This window comes from Calonectris borealis, chromosome 12 (assembly GCF_964195595.1).
Source record: "Calonectris borealis chromosome 12, bCalBor7.hap1.2, whole genome shotgun sequence".
NCBI classification, from domain to species: domain Eukaryota; kingdom Metazoa; phylum Chordata; class Aves; order Procellariiformes; family Procellariidae; genus Calonectris; species Calonectris borealis.
Genome location: NC_134323.1, coordinates 1,025,341 through 1,040,090, shown reverse-complemented (window position 1 = coordinate 1,040,090; position 14,750 = coordinate 1,025,341). Strand labels below are relative to the sequence as shown.

The following is a 14,750-nucleotide window of genomic DNA, read 5'->3' as shown; positions in this document are numbered from 1 at the left end:
CCGCGCTTCCGCTTCCGGGCTGCGGGGCACGAAGGGAGCTTCCGGGGCGGGCGCGGGGCGACGGCAAAGCGCCACGGCCGCTCCCTGAGGGGACCCGGCGGGGCCGGGGCTGCCGGGCAGCGCGGCCGGGCCTTTCCCCGGCGGGAGCCGCCCCTTCCGTGCGGGGCCGGCGGCCGGCGGCTCCCGCTGCGGGCACCGCCTCAGGCCGCGTCTGCCCGGGCAGCTGCCGGCGGTGTGACGGCCGGCGGCGGCTGCCTGCTGTGGGCAGGGCCCGGGGGGGCCCAGGGTAAACCCGGGGTGTGCGCCCGCCCCGAGCCGTGGTACCGTGCATCCCGTCCCTAACCGCGCGAGCCCTCGCACCGCCTGGGCGAAGCAAGCGCTTCGCTGCTCGCCTGCTCCAAAACACCCGGTCTGGGGGCGAATCCTCCGGCCTGTGCCCGGTGAAGGCCGTTTGTGGCGGGGGGGGACGTCTCCAGGTCCATCCCAGGCGGGAAGGGTCCATCCCCGCTTCCCCACGCTCTCGCCTTCGGGTTGGGCTGTCAGAGGCGCACCCTCTCCCGGCTGCTCCGTCCTCGGCTGGGCTCCCGCTATGGGTGCGGACGGTGGGGTGAAGGCGCTGGCCTGGGCCGCTGTCCCTCAGGGGCACCGCGGGCACCCGTCTGTCCTCCCCGAGCCAGAGGGGCTGCGCGCCCAGGGGGAGCCGGGGGGTGCCGGGCAGGGCGTGATTGCTACTCCCGAGGCCTACGGCAGCCACGGCGCCTTCCCGTGTCCCCCCTCCCCTCCGCCCCCAGTTCCTGACGTCCTGAGCGTGGCCGCGGGAACACAATGAAGCCCTGAGGAGAGCGGCTGCTCCGGCTGAGGAAACGGCTGCCGGCTTCCTCCGCGCAGCCCTGCCCCGGCCCCCGCAGCCTGGAGACCATGGGCATGTCTGCCCAGGAGGAGCGCGCCGCGGGCCCCAGAGGTAACGGGGACGATGCGGCCACCCCCCGGGGAGCCGGCGGTGCTGGGCAGGGGAGGGATGCTGCTGCTCTCAGCGTGTTTTGGGGGCTCCCCGCCCTCTGCTTTACCACCCCTGGACCTTTTCTGTGTGCCGGGGCCGGTGCCTTGTGCTTTTGGGGGGAGTGGAAGCCCGGCTCTGCCTTCTGACCTGCGCCGGGGGCAGCGCTGCTCGCCGCACAGTTCGTCCTCAAAGCCGCTGGCCTCCTCCGAAGCCCCCCAGTCACGGAGGGTGCCCGTGCAGGCAGGCTCCCCAGCAGAGCAAGAGCCCGGCTTGGGACTGGGTGACATCCCTGCGGGGCTGCGGTGAGCCCCAAGCTGGGAAGTTGCCGGGGATGGAGCAGGGGGAAATGATGAAACAGGCACTGGGGATGGGGGCTGGCGTGTGATAACTGCACTGGTTCTCAGCTCTCCATGCTGGCTAGAAGGCCTTTGGCATGGCTTTGCACCCTGTGCCAAAGGGGGACGCTGTGGCCCCCCACAGCTGCGTGGGTGCCTTTGGGAGACCGGGAGCCTCCCATCTTCACCTCAGCCTGGCTCTCCTTCATACGAGAGCGTACCATCCCTCCTGCTGACTCACTGCTGAAGCCTCAGCCCTGCCGAGGGCTTCCCAGGCGGCATCAGACCCCCCTCAGACATCCCCGCGTTGCGTTTGGGGAGCAATGGGGATGCGCTCAGCAGCCAAGCCGAGCTGGCAGGCTGGGTGACAGCTCCCCGGGACAACCTTCACCCCGGCTGCTGCGACGACCCCGGTCCACGCTGGTGGCATCTCGGGGGGCCCTCGCGGAAGGACCCGCTTGCTGCCGTGCTGTCCAGCTTCCCACATCTGGGTGTGCTTGGACGTCCGCTGGCGGCCAGCTTCCTGCCTCTGGCCGCAGGGGCCCTTCCTGCCCCGCCGGGAGAGGCTTCGTTGCACTCGTTAACCCCTGGCTTCGTCCTCAGATGAGGAGTGGCCGGAAGCGGAGAAGGCTGAGAAGTTGGCGAGAGGAGCCGCTCTGAAATGGGCTTCAGGGGTGTTTTACTGCCCCGAGAAGCTGGAGGGGCTCGGGCAGTACCGGAGCCGAGAGACGCAGAGGAACAGCTCCATCCAGTCCCGGCTGAAGGTGGGTGTTTGCCGCAGCCCACCCCATGGACGCCCGCAACCTCCCCAAGCAGGGATCTCGGCCAAGGTCCCCCCTTCTGCATTAAGTCATCTTTTTTTCCCCACCTCTGGAAAAATCTTGTCCTTTGGCTGGCGCTTGGTGGGAGAAATGCAATTGTTTGGGGGAAAAGGTCTGGTAAACCCCCGCTCCTTGCCCTCCCCCTGGGTAGTTTCTGAAGTGTTAAAATGAGTCTCCCGTGTCTCTGACCATCCTTCAAAACAAAACACCGAGGGTGTTAGCACATCCCGTGCGCAGGAGTCAACGTTCCCCATCACCGTCCCATCCCAGCACCAAAGCTCCCCTTCCCCACGGCTGGGAGGAGGCACAGAGCTCCAACCTGCCCCTGCCTGCAGGTCCCGCGGGAGAAACTCCATCTCCGCACACATCAGTTTGGGCCGTCCCCCGTCCCCGTGCACACCTCCCCGCTCAGGGCGACCCTTTTTGCATAATCTGAGGAACAATTAACCCCAGGAGCCAATCAGTCTGAGAACCCCAACCTTCTGATTATTTTGGAGATGGTTTCTCCTACCTGAATGTGGGTGAATTGTCCAGGAGGCAACTTGTCTTAAATGACATGGCCTTGGAGAAAACGACTTGCTTCTGGTGACGCTGGGTAAAAGTGCTTCTTGGCACCAGGAGCCGGGAGTTAAATGGGCGGACAAGGCATGGAGATGTGCCAGTGCCGCTGCAGGGCTGGAGAAGATGGAAATCCATTTTGGAGGAGGGTTCATACGGCCACTGAGGTGTTTCATCCCATTAATGTGCCTTGGGGGGCACACGGGGGCCCTCTGGCCTGCAAATATTTTGCAGAAGAAAAGTAATCTTTTAAAACTGAAAGGAGACATCTGGTTACTGCTCACCTTGCTGCCTTGGTCATCCCAAAGTGATGCCCTTCTTCTACCTCCCGCACAGCCCTTCTCCCACCCCATAAATAGTCACCATGACTCAATTTACCCAGAAGGGGGTGAAATCAGCCATTCCTGCTGCTGGAGCGGGTTTCCTGAAGCTGGGTGTGCTTGGGTCTGATGGGATGGGGTCATCACAGAAGGTCTGGGAGATATGATGGCATGATGAGGCAGATGTGACCTCGTGGGGCTGGGGGAGTGCCTGTAAGAGAGACCTGGCAAAGCTGGGGCAAATGGTGCTTGAGTCCTCCAGCCTTTGAGAGCTCCACTGCCCCTCCGCCCTCTTCTGCTCCCCAGTCAACTGTCCAGTCCTACCTGGAGGGGGTGGGCGCGGGGCTGGAGCAGCTGCGGTCGGCGGCCCAGGAGATGCAGAGCGTGTGCCAGGACCTGGGGGCTGCGCGGTGGGCCCTGCTCGACAGTGCAGACCGCTTCCAGGGCCTCCAGCAGATGCGGGCGCTGACGGCGGAGCACGTGCAGCTGGCCTCGGTGGTCCAGGTGCTGCCCCAGCTCTTCTCGGGTAAGGCACTGGCCCGATCCTCGTGGATTTGGGCTGGAAGGCCCTGGGGAGAACTCCAGTCCAACCCTGGCCTCCGCGCAGGGCTGGCGGCAAAGCTGGAGCAGATCGCTCCAGCTTTGCCGGTTGGGTTTGGAAAGTCTCTGTGGATGGAGATGCCACTGCCTCCCCAGGGCCTGATCCAGCACCGTGTTCCCAGAGCCCCAGATCTCAGCCCCTTCCCCTCACTATCTCCCTGCCTAACCTGCGCCCGTGACCCCGGTGCCGACCCTCTTTGCCCCCCCGCACTCAATCCTGGCATCTCTCCTCCCTCTCCCACAGTCCACGAGGTTTTTTCCCATACCCTGCAGCTGCTCCGTGGGCAGCACCTCCTGGAGGCCCACGCGGAGCTCATGATGATGGAGCACCTCCGGGACGACATCCTCTCCCAGCTGCACCTCCGCGGGCTCTCCAGTGCCCAGGCAACTGTGCTGTCCTACTTCGGTGGCCTGCAGGAGCTCAACGAGAGCCTGGCCAAGCAGCTGTGGGACATCGTGGGCAGCAGCCTGCGGCTGGTGCGCGAGGACCCAGTTCTCTTCGTCACCGCTGTACGGATCATCGAGCGGGAGGAGAAAATAGATGATACTCTGCTCCTGGAGGCCACCTTCCTGCCCCCTGGCCGCCCAAAGGGCTGGAGGCAGAAGTTTTACCACGTTCTCCAGGAGACCATCACAGGAGCCCACTTTCGTGCCACTCGCATGGACACTCAGGGGCCAGGGCTGGCCAGGCACCTGGCAGCGCTGCAGAAGGACGTCGTATCTGAGCTGCGTGTGGTGAAGGACCTGATGGTCCAGTGCGTCCCAGCTCACTACAACATCCTCAGCGTCTGCACTGCCACCTACCACCAGGCCCTCACCAGCCACCTCCAGGACATCCTCCGAGAGGACCTGGACAAACAGGCGCTCTTCCTCCTCCTTGAGTGGGCGCTTTGTGTGTACCACAGGTCAGCACCAACCCCAGCACCAACCAAGCAGGGGAGGTTGTGGAGAGCCGGGTTGTCCACCAGCACACGGGTGGGTTGGGAGGGTGGCCCCAGCTGCCTGGGCTGGGCAGAGGGAGAGGTAGGAACTGCTGGAAAACACAGGTCTTCCCAGCTCTGTCCCACCTCTGCCCTCCAGCCCAAAGATGATGGGTCACCCTGACCTTCTCCCAGAAGTGGACATTTCTGCTCTGGGTCCCTTGATGTCCCCTGAGCTCGTGGATCAGACAGAGAGGAAGTACGTGGTGAAAGTCCAGGTGAGTGAACGGGACAGTCAATGGGTACGGGGACCCAATGACCACCACTGAGCCACCATCTGCTCTGACAGCAGCAGGAGAACGTGAGCCTGTGGGACGAGGCCCAGGACTCGCTGCTGTGCTATGTGCTGGGTCTCAAGGGAGTTGGTACCCGGCTCCTTGGGCTGACCGTGGTGGGCATCCATCCCGCAGGCTAGCGTGCTCGAGTGGATGCAGAGGACCCTGGAGGTGGAGTTCAAGGAATGGTTCAGGGAAGAGGAACCTGAGACGGACCATCAGGGCTTCTTCCAGTCAGCGCTGCCCGTCATTGTCATGCAGGTGGGTCCCCAGCACCATGGGGCATGGCCATGCTGAGAGCCCCCAAAAAGGGGGGCTGAGGCCTGCAGCCTCCCACTGACTCACCTCCACTCTCCTCTCCCTGTGCAGATGCTGAATGAGAATATCCAGGTAGCCTCCTTGATCACCAACTCTTTGCAGCAGAAGGTTTACAAGATGGCCTTGGAGGAGCTCGAGGCATTTCTGGGCCGGTCAGTGGAGCCCCTTGCACCCGGGCCCGTCCCCACAGACCCTGGGACCCATGGCCAAGCATCATAGGCTGATGGTGGAGATCTTGTGTGGGGCACCCAGCGCTCATGCAGGTCACAGAAGGCTCAGCAGCCTGTCCACCCATGGGGCTACTGCCTCAGCCCTTGGGGGCCATCAGCTCCCAGGGCTTGCTGCCCCAAGCACCCCTTTGGTAGCGCCGAGCCCTGCTCTCCCAAGGGGTCCCACTGTCCCACCCTACCCAACAAACCATCACTCTCCAACCTGGGGGCAGGGCCTGAAAAGAGCCAAGTGAGCTGGGAGGGTTGTGGGAGGTCCACGTGCCCCCAAGAGCACCCCAGCGCCTCGTGGTGGGACGTCCGGGGCTCTGCCCGCCCATCATGGCTGACTCGCTGTGTTGCAGTCTGCGGGAAGCCCTAGTGCAATGCGGGAAGGAGCACCAGAAGGACCGTACCATACCCAAGTACTATGTCTCCTATCTTCTGGCCATGCTCAACAACAACCTGGCTCTCAGGTAACATTCACCAGCACCTTGTAGGTCTTGTAGCAATCCCACTCCCCACTCCCCATCCCCATGTGGGACCAGTATCCCCACCGTGCTTCCTAGGCTACCCGTCCCCTCCCTCTCTCTCTCCTAGCTCCTCTGTCTCCTCCCTGCACCCCGACACTGCCAGCAGAGAAGTCCCCACATCCCTCCGGGCTGCTCTAGACAGGACGCAGAAGAAAGCCTGCCAACTGCTGCTGGAGGAGCTGCTCCTGGACCTGCAGGTACGTTTGTCCACAGCCCCTGAGGCTGGCAGGGCTGCCACAAACCCGGCCCCAGCAAGAACAGCCCTACTGCTACACCCCCAGGATCCCCGCCACGTACCCCACGGCCTGCTATCATCCTGCAGGCGTCTCTGCCAGCCTGGCTCCCAGACCTTGATAAACCACCCGCAGCTCAGGCGATGTCTGTCGCCAGCCAGCACCACCCTGTATCGCTGGGGCAGATGGCTTGTGGCCCCCAAACTACTAACCGACAGAGACCGGGAGCCACAGCCCGCCCAGGCTGCCTCGCGCTCCTTTTTATGGCTGTTTCGTGGCAGAAAACCAAACAGGAGAGAGGCAACGTTCGTGCAGAGGATATGAGCCCATCTGCAACTGCCCGAGTCGTTTCCTGCCAGCGTAGTCAAATTTAGCTTTCCTGGAGCCTGGACCAAAAATCTGGAATAATTAATGGCATTGCTATTTAGGGCTTGAATGCCGTGAAAACAAAGGAGCAGCTAAAGGGTGAAATGCTCGCAGACTGCCACGGCCCCAGCAGAGACGTAGAGGGAATGTCTGCCTGCAGGCAGGAAGGCAGGCAAGGACAGCAGGGGAGGACTAGGAGGTCAAAGCCCTCGGCCAAACACGTGTTATGTCTACACAAGGGAAGTGGAGAGGAGTGGAAATTAAAAATAAAATCACAGCAGGACAGGCCAAAAGCGGGTGTGTGAGGAGCAGCTTGCTGCCCAGACCTCAGGTGCTGCCCACGGTGGGGCATCATGACCCAGATAAAGCCCCAAAATGTGGATCCCTGGGTCTCAGGGAGGGGCAGCCCCAGGGTATTTCCATAATTTCCTAATTTAGACCACTCTTCTATTTTATGTTGACTTTCGGCTGGCAGCGGGCGCTTGGGGGTTTTGCAAGGCAAAGCGGTCGTGCTGCCAGGCAGCAGGCGGGCAGCGGCTGTGGGATGTCGTGCCGCCCCGCAGCTGGCAGCTGCTGCGAGAGCAATGCGATGCAGGGCGCCGTGCGCTGCTCCTCTGCTTCTTTCAGCCCCTCTGCCTGCAGCTGCCTTCCCGCAAGTGGCTCTCCGGGTCCCAGCTCGTCAGCAGCATGTGCGAAGTGATTGACAAGTACGCAAAGGACTTCTCCCGCGTCAGGAAACCCGTCTTCACGGTACGGGTTGCTGCGGGCTGTGCTTCAGATGGCTGTGGGCCAAGGAGGTTGGGCAGCTGGGTACCATGGTGGGGTGCCAGAGGCAGCCCAGAGGCAGCAGGGAGCTGGGAGGGGAGCGGGGATGCAGTCGCTGCTGGGTTTGCCGGAGAGCCCGTATCCTCCGGAGCAGCCCAGAGGGCTGAACATCTCACGCAGAGATGTTCAGGGTTTCCCCCAAATTTAGCTACCTACTCTGTCCCTCTGGCCAGGGGTCTTCCCAGGAGGTTGCCCCCACGGCTTGGTGTTGCATCCAGCCCCTTTCCCTGGGCAGTTGGGGTCCGACGCCCAGGCGATGCCCAGCGCTAACAGCTCTCCCCTGCCCAGCTCCTGCTGACGGAGAGCGAGCTCCTGGTGGCGAGCCAGTACCTGCGGGCACTCATGCAGAAGAAGATGGTGTGCAAGAGCAAGGAGGAGCGGGGCCAGCTCTGCGACCGCCTGCTGCAGGACGCCACGCAGCTCCGGGAGCTCTTCTGTGGCCTGGTGAGGGGTGCCCGAGTGTGGCGGGGAGCCGGGGCTGGGCCATGGGAGGGGAGCATTGCACAGCGAGGTCGGTGCAAGGAGCTCATAGCTCATCCCCGTCGCCCTCCTGCTCCCCTCCAGCCCACAGCAGATGGGGTGGGTACCTCAGCCCGCGATCGAGACGTGGCTGTTACGCTTGGGCAGTTGTGAAGCCAAGATGGGAGGAACTGACTGGATTAGGGACTCGGGGGACCACCCATCCTGCCCAGCGCAGGTTGGTGAGGCTGCACAGCCTCGTCTCGCCTTGGGGCGAGCCAGCACCCATCGGTGGGACACGCTGAGTGGGGAGACACCAGCCACCAGGGCCCAGGTCCCCACGTGGGCACTGAGGACCGGGCTGCGTCTCACTGGCCACCGCGGTGGCCTCCTCCCAGTCTCACACGTGGCCACTCTCCCTCCCAGGGTCTGGACCGGAGCCAGCAGAGCCTGGAGGCCGTCTTTGCCCTGCGGGAGCTGATCTGCCTCAAAGACCCGGCACTGCTCAGCCTGGAGGTGCTGGGCTTCATCACCAAGTACCCTGACGCCAGGTGAGAAGCTGCTGCTCTCAGAGCCCCCCAGCTCTGCTCTCCCTGAGATGGGGGAGGCATGAGCCTGCCCAGCGGAGCCAGGCTTGAGCTGGACCCCGTGAGGTTATGCTGTAGAGCAGGCAGAAACCTGAGCTTTTTCCCCCTCCTCCCTGAGGTTTCCTTTTCCCATGCTCCAGATTTGAGGGGTTCTTGCAAAGTCCCAAGGGCAAAGATGTAAAGGAAAAAGCAGTTCTGCTGTGGCATTCACCCGTCTGTATTTGGTGGCCAAAAAAGTTGTGAGAAATCACAAAACACCAAACTGGAAATGTCAGAATCAGCCGAACCCCATGAAATGTCAAAACCAAATTGACAAGCTTTGTGGGGTTATTTTCAAGCAAATTTTAAAGTTTGGCTGATGCAAAGTACCGGCTCGCCCTGGCCTCGGCTCAGCTTCTCTGGATCATGGGAGGTTTGCAGGACCCGAGCACTGCGAGGGCCCTGCGGATGGTGCCGTGGGCCAGCTGTGCCCGGACTCACCCCTTGCTCTCTGCCCAGCGATGAGCACATCTCCACCTTGCTGGATCTGCGGGGTGACGTCTCCAAGGAGGTGCGGCACATGGTGCTGGAAATGATGGCGCAGCACCCCCAGGTCCTGCCCGAGAGCTACCGGCCCATCTTCAGCACCATCCTGGTCCCTGCTCCGGAGCTGCCCTTCTGCCTTCGCAAGGGCAAGTGTGCCTGACGCGGCACCCCACGGCCTGCTCCCCGCTGCCCCCACGGACGTACGGACCACGCAGGACATCTCCGAGGCGGCGCGTAGGGAGAACGGAGGTGACACATGGCATCCCCTAGGCGCAGCACCTTGCCCTGTGTTGGGGACAGTCTGGATACGTGCCGTCCTCCTCCGGTCCTGCCTCGCTGAGCCGGCTGTTCCCCACAAGCACCAGCCCCGGGAGACCTGGGTCAGGAGAAAATCAACCCATAGCTCTTTTGCTGGCCTGCTGAGGCGGTAATTGAGGGCTGCTCAGGTCTGGCCCATTGCCGGCAGGAGAAAGAGGAGCTGCAGAGCAAAGGGCACGAGTCTGCAGCCGGGGTGAGTCCACGTCTCCGTGGGGCTGCAGAGATATTTGGGTTTCCCCCGAGTCTCCAGACAGCCCTCTGAGCCGGCGCGTCCTGGCCATGGAGTCTGTTACCACCCCAGCTCCAAGGCAGCCGGGAGCCTTGCTAGACCCAGGCTTGCAGGAGGGTTTTAGCCGTGGGAGGTCTTCCTCTGGCTCAGCCCAGAGGTCTGGTGTTGCTGCTCCGCCAGCCTGGGCCCTGCACGGACGGCGGAGAGCAGCTCAGCCGGCTCATCACGGCTCACGGCCACCGAGGAGAAGGGCACAACGGGGTCTCACCACCCTGGGTAGTGCCATCCACCCTGCCGGCGTGAAGGGACAGCTCCGAGCCCCTGCTGCCCTGCCCAGCTCCTGGCCCCGGCTCTCTTGCCAGCACCCAAGACAGGACTGGAGTCCAAGACCCTCCAGCCTCATGCAGAGCATGAACCGAGTTGTGTCTGGTGCGTTGAGCATCCTCCTGGCCCAGGTTCCTCCATGATGGGCACCGGCTCTCCCTCCAGCCTCTGCTGCTGTCCAGCCCTTGGTCATCTCCTCCCCGGGTGCCATGCGAAGATCAGGAGCAAAGCTGGCCCTGTGCCTGCATCCTTGCCCCACCCCTGCAGCACCCTGGGAGACCTCCACGCTCTGCCACGCTTCCTGCCTTGCGGCGGGCCTGATCCTGCTGTCCTCGCACAGCACCACTGCCAGAAATAAAGGCCTGAGCTCTGCAATCGCTCACCAGCGTCCAGGCTCTGCTCCCCAGGGGGTCAGGGCAGGGATGAGGGTATCTGGGGGGCACAGCGCGGGGGGTACATCCCCGTGCTCAGCATCACCCCAGGGATGGTTCTCTGCACCCGGTGCCACCCCGGGAGCATCAGCCAAGGACATGGGGGATGAGGGAGACGCTATGTCCCCCCCGCCCTGCGCATCCAGGATGGTGACGGGGGGATTTGGGAGGGACTACGCCATTCCCCAGCATGCAGCCCTGGGCTGAGGGGTCCGGCAGCTGCAGTGGGGGGTGCTCAGGTGGAGGGGTCAGCCTCGGCTCGGGGAGGTGGCCACCGTCCTCCCTGGGGCTCACGGTGTGCTCGCCCAGCTCTCCGCGCTGGCCACGGCTCCCGCCTGCCTGGGAAGGCGTCCGCCCGCCCCACCTGCCCCAGCTGGCTCTGGGACACGGTCACCTGCACCAGGGCCGTGGTTCAAGGGGTGGCCCTGGGAACGGCCAGCTGGGACCGGCGCTGTCCCAGGCCAGGGCTTCGTGGCCACAAGGGAAAACAGCCCTGGTGCCAACAGGTCTGAAACAGGCCTGGGGACGGGGGGACCTCCCACAGCCCAGGCACTGGCACCCGTCCCAGCACGTCCAGCCCCACTGCTACCCCAGCTGTGTGCCCACAAGCAGCCCCCTGTGCCCCCTGTCACAGCCCTGGGGTGCTCTCCCTCTCCAGCTCCACGGGCAGCGAGAACTGACACAACTCATTACAGCAATAGCCCAAGCACCCCAGGGTGCCTTTCGGCAGCACGTTCCTACGTCCCCGCTTGCGTGGGGCAAGGTAGGTGCCAGGTTTGGCCCGTCACCACTGCCCACAGCTGGCAGGAGGCAGCGGGGGGACCTTGCCCTGCTTGGCTACAAGCCACACGGCTCCTGGCTGCTATAAAGCTCGTGGCCCCGGGGGCACAGCCGTGTCCTCCCAGGATGGCGTTTCTGTGGGCAGTTGCCTGCCTGGCCCTTGCCAGCGCCGTCTCAGGTAAGCGCTGCCCGCAGGTGCGGGGAGGTCCTCGGGTGCAGCAGGACCGGGGCACCCTGGGGATGGTGACACAGAGCCACCCGCATTGGCACAGGCAGCCCCCGGGCACGAGCCCTGAGCTTTCAGGGTCACCCCTGTGCCCCTCTGCCTCTCCCGCAGGCTGTGGGGTGCCCACCATCAGCCCCTCGGTGCACTACAGCGAGAGGATCATCAACGGGCAGGACGCGGTGCCCGGCTCATGGCCCTGGCAGGTGTCCCTGCAGGTACGGCTCCGTCCCACTCCCCGGGCAGGGGCAGCATCGGTGCCCTAAGCACCGCGGCAGCACGGCACGGCGAGCCAGGCACCACGGTTGGGGGGTGGACAGGCACCAAGGGGACCCGTGACACCCTCTGCCTGCCCCCAGCTTTGGCGGGGGGGGGCTCAGCCTGCCCAGCCCCAGCTCTTCCTCCCTCTCTCCTCCCCAGACCCGCTCAGGATCCCACTTCTGCGGCGGCTCCTTGATCAACGAGAACTGGGTCGTCACGGCAGCCCACTGCGAATTCAAGTGAGGAGCGGTGCCCGGCCAGCCCACGCCGGTGCCACCCAGCAGGGGCAGGGGCTCAGGGCGCGCTGGGCATCGCCGAGCGGCAACTTGGGACAGCCCCAAAGGCCAGCACCTGAGGAACTGAGCAGCCCGGGGCTCCCTGTCCGGCTGTCCCCATGGTGGCTTCCCTTGGGCACGCAGTGCACCATGCCCGCGGCCCCCTTGGGCACGCAGTGCACCATGCCCGCGGCAGCCCCTGGTGCTGTTCCCACCTCGGGTGCCGGCTCCCCGCCTCCCCCTGACTCCCTTACCTCTCGCAGCCCGTACTCCCACGTCGTCGTCCTCGGGGAATATGACCTCCGCTCCAAGACAGAGTCTGTCCAAGTGAAGACCGTGGCCAGGGTGAGCCGGGCTGACGCGGTCGCGGTGCTGGGATGGGGCTGCAGCTCTGCGCCGCGGCTGCTCCTGGAGGGCAGGGATGAAGCGCTAGGGTATTTCTCGGCAGGCCATCACGAACCCCAACTGGGACCCCCGCAAGATCAACAACGACATCACCCTGCTGAAGCTCTCCTCGCCCGCCCAGCTGGGACCCCGCGTGTCCCCCATCTGCCTGGCCCCCGCCAACCTGGCTCTGCCCAACAACCTCCAGTGCGTCACCACCGGCTGGGGACGCACCAACACCAACTGTACGTACGCCGCAGCTTCGGGGAGGGCTGCGTGCGGCTGCCGTCCTTCCTGGGGGCTCTGCAGGGTCCGGGGGTGCCCGTGGGCACCTGGGGGGGTGACACCTCGTGTACACATGGGGAGGGGGGAGTTTGGCGGTTGAGTAACCCCGTCTGGGTGTGTACAAGTGCGCATACGGGTGCGTTGGTGCACGCCTGGGTGTAGGTGCGTGCTGAGGAGGCGGGTGCGTGCATGCCCCAGGGGCGACTGTGCACGGGCAGAAGCTTGCCCTCGCTCCAGGCTGCTTGCACGCGACGATCACGGCCAGGGAAGAAGGGGTACTCTGGCATGGAGGAGGAAGGTGCTTTGCACGGCAGCACCCGTATTTGGGAGCACCAGCGAGAGCTTGCCTAGGGTGCCTGTGCGCTCCCAAAGGCCCCAGGAGAGCTGCTGACGCCGGGGCGATTTAATGGTGCTTCTTTCCCCTAGCCCAAGCCTTGGCAGTGCGCCTGCAGCAGGTAACCCTGCCCTTGATCGCCCAGAGCCAGTGCAAGCAGTACTGGGGCAACCGGATCACCAGCTCCATGCTCTGTGCCGGCGGGGTCGGCGCCTCCTCCTGCCAGGTGAGGAGCCGAGGTCCCGCTGCACCGCAGGGAGGGCGGAGGAGGAGGACACGGGGGTCTGCGGAGCCAGAGATTTAAGCGATAGCACCTGGCTGCGTCCAGGGGACCAGGTGGCTGGGGTGGCAGGGACCAGTTTGGAGCACATGCTGGGACCACTAAGCAGGAGGTGTCTTCTCCGCAGGGTGACTCTGGCGGACCCCTGGTATACCAGAACAGGAACATCTGGACTTTGATCGGCATCGTCTCCTGGGGAAACGGAAACTGCAACGTCCGCACGCCTGCCGTGTACACCCGCGTAAGCCAGTTCCGAAACTGGATCGACCGCGTTGTTGCTCAGGGATAGAGCCGGCGCTGGAGGGACCCCTTCGCTGGGCGCTGCTCCCGGCACGGTGAGCTCGGCAGAGCCGGCAAGGGGCTGAGCTGGAAGCCAGGCACCCCGCTTCGTAATAAAGTGTCAGCGTTTGCTTGTGCCAAGCGCTGCCTCTGGCTCCTTTCCTGGTGCGATGCGGACCGGAGTGGAAGGCGCATGGGGGAAGCCTGGGGCACCCCGTGCTCCTCTCCTGAACCCCAGCACCTCCCAGAGCCGGAGCTCGGTGCCCAGCTGGGACCGCTGGGGAGGCGCGAAGGCAGGACACGATGCGCAGGCAGAGGGGGAGCAGGGCCGGCTGCGGCTCGAGGGCTGCTCAGGGGGTCTTCAAGCACACGGATCTACACCCTGGCAGCAGCCCAGAGACCACCGCGGCGTTGAGGGTGGGTGAAGTTACCTGTGATGGTCCTTCCACTGACCCATTGCAAGGTCTCCAGCACCAGCCGGTCCCACCAGGGAAGGGACTGCGGAGCTGCAGCTCACCAGGCTCAGCACCAGCAAGCGCTTCTCGGCTTGCGACGGAGGGTGGCTGCACGGGATCTTAAAAGATCCCTGCCTGCAACTTAAAGCTGTAACTTGTGTAACAGCCTGGGAACACAGAGCTGAAAGGGAGAAAAGCCAGCGGCAGCTCCAGCTCTTCGGGAAGGTGGAAGGGTCAGCTGGAGAACAGCACGCTGCTTCACACGTGCAGATTTGCCAGGTAACAGAATGGGAAACTCAAGGCCATCCCAAAGGAAAATCTGAAGCTGAAAATAAAATTCAAGGCCAGGCGACAGGTTTTCAGAAGAAAGCAGTGTTTTCACCCAAACAGGGTCCTGAGACAATGGCAGGTGCAAAAAAAAAAAAAAAAAAAGTAGTTTTGTGTTCACACATGGTCAATGAATTAAAACCTGGTCCCTGGCAGCTTTAAATAGAGCTGGCCATGAGGACACAGTGGAGACGAGCAGGATCAGACTGTCCCAACATGAGGCGTGGGGTTTTTTTCTTTACCAGTGACGCGAATGCGATATAAAACCTTAGCTGCGTGAATCACAGCCCCCAAGACGTTGTAATCGCTCTCATATCAGGCAGTCGCAGAGAAAGCATGACGCTACACAGACGTACCCGTGGGAAGGGTTATAGATCATGAGTGGAAGGTAAAGAAAAAAGGTTGGCCCAAATGCTTGAGTTTAAAAAAATAAAAAAGCTGCTCAAGCATAGCTCAGGGCTGATAAGTTTTAGCTTGGTTGGATAAAATTTCACTTCATTTAGTGGTCTGCTCTGCAGGGAGCAAGAGCAACTGGAGCAAACTGACGTGAGGGCACTGGGGCTTGCAGAGAAACCCGTGAAGCTGCTGGCCTGGGCTCCTTTGCCTTGGAAAGCCTCGCCCGGG

At 63.4% G+C, this 14,750-nt stretch overlaps 2 protein-coding genes across 5 annotated transcripts; both read left to right on the top strand.

Annotated features, from left to right (window-relative positions):
* The first annotated feature begins 94 nt into the window (after positions 1-94).
* Positions 95-10,192, top strand: EXOC3L1 (exocyst complex component 3 like 1). Of its 4 annotated transcripts, none has more exons than XM_075160842.1 (13): positions 95-961; positions 1,939-2,099; positions 3,341-3,560; positions 3,879-4,539; positions 4,715-4,832; positions 5,025-5,150; positions 5,259-5,359; positions 5,779-5,889; positions 6,014-6,143; positions 7,173-7,295; positions 7,659-7,814; positions 8,256-8,380; positions 8,557-10,192. In XM_075160842.1, exons 1-13 carry the CDS (start codon positions 919-921, stop codon positions 8,657-8,659), a joined length of 2,178 nt encoding a protein of 725 aa, XP_075016943.1. In that variant the 5' UTR covers positions 95-918; the 3' UTR covers positions 8,660-10,192. The 4 variants fall into 4 exon arrangements, with proteins under 4 accessions (XP_075016943.1, XP_075016942.1, XP_075016945.1 ...); XM_075160841.1 differs by having other exon boundaries at positions 96-961; positions 7,188-7,295; positions 8,915-10,192; XM_075160844.1 differs by having other exon boundaries at positions 96-961; positions 7,659-7,821; positions 8,915-10,192.
* Positions 10,193-10,420: 228 nt separating this feature from the next.
* CTRL (chymotrypsin like) lies at positions 10,421-13,444 on the top strand. Its single transcript, XM_075160859.1, has 6 exons — positions 10,421-11,464; positions 11,667-11,746; positions 12,046-12,127; positions 12,231-12,411; positions 12,878-13,011; positions 13,193-13,444. Exons 1-6 carry the CDS (start codon positions 11,150-11,152, stop codon positions 13,352-13,354), a joined length of 954 nt encoding a protein of 317 aa, XP_075016960.1. The 5' UTR covers positions 10,421-11,149; the 3' UTR covers positions 13,355-13,444.
* The last annotated feature ends 1,306 nt before the right edge of the window (positions 13,445-14,750 follow it).

Bases quoted from the DNA above. Each gene is read 5' to 3' on its own strand.
- CTRL (XM_075160859.1), top strand. From the start codon at position 11,150: ATGGCGTTTCTGTGGGCAGTTGCCTGCCTGGCCCTTGCCAGCGCCGTC. The intron at 12,128-12,230 runs GTGAGCCGGGCT...ATTTCTCGGCAG, and splicing joins AAGTGAAGACCGTGGCCAGG to GCCATCACGAACCCCAACTG. The intron at 13,012-13,192 runs GTGAGGAGCCGA...TCTTCTCCGCAG, and splicing joins TCGGCGCCTCCTCCTGCCAG to GGTGACTCTGGCGGACCCCT.
- EXOC3L1 (XM_075160840.1), top strand. From the start codon at position 919: ATGGGCATGTCTGCCCAGGAGGAGCGCGCCGCGGGCCCCAGAG. The intron at 3,561-3,878 runs GTAAGGCACTGG...CCTCTCCCACAG, and splicing joins GCTGCCCCAGCTCTTCTCGG to TCCACGAGGTTTTTTCCCAT. The intron at 4,540-4,714 runs GTCAGCACCAAC...TCTGCCCTCCAG, and splicing joins GCGCTTTGTGTGTACCACAG to CCCAAAGATGATGGGTCACC.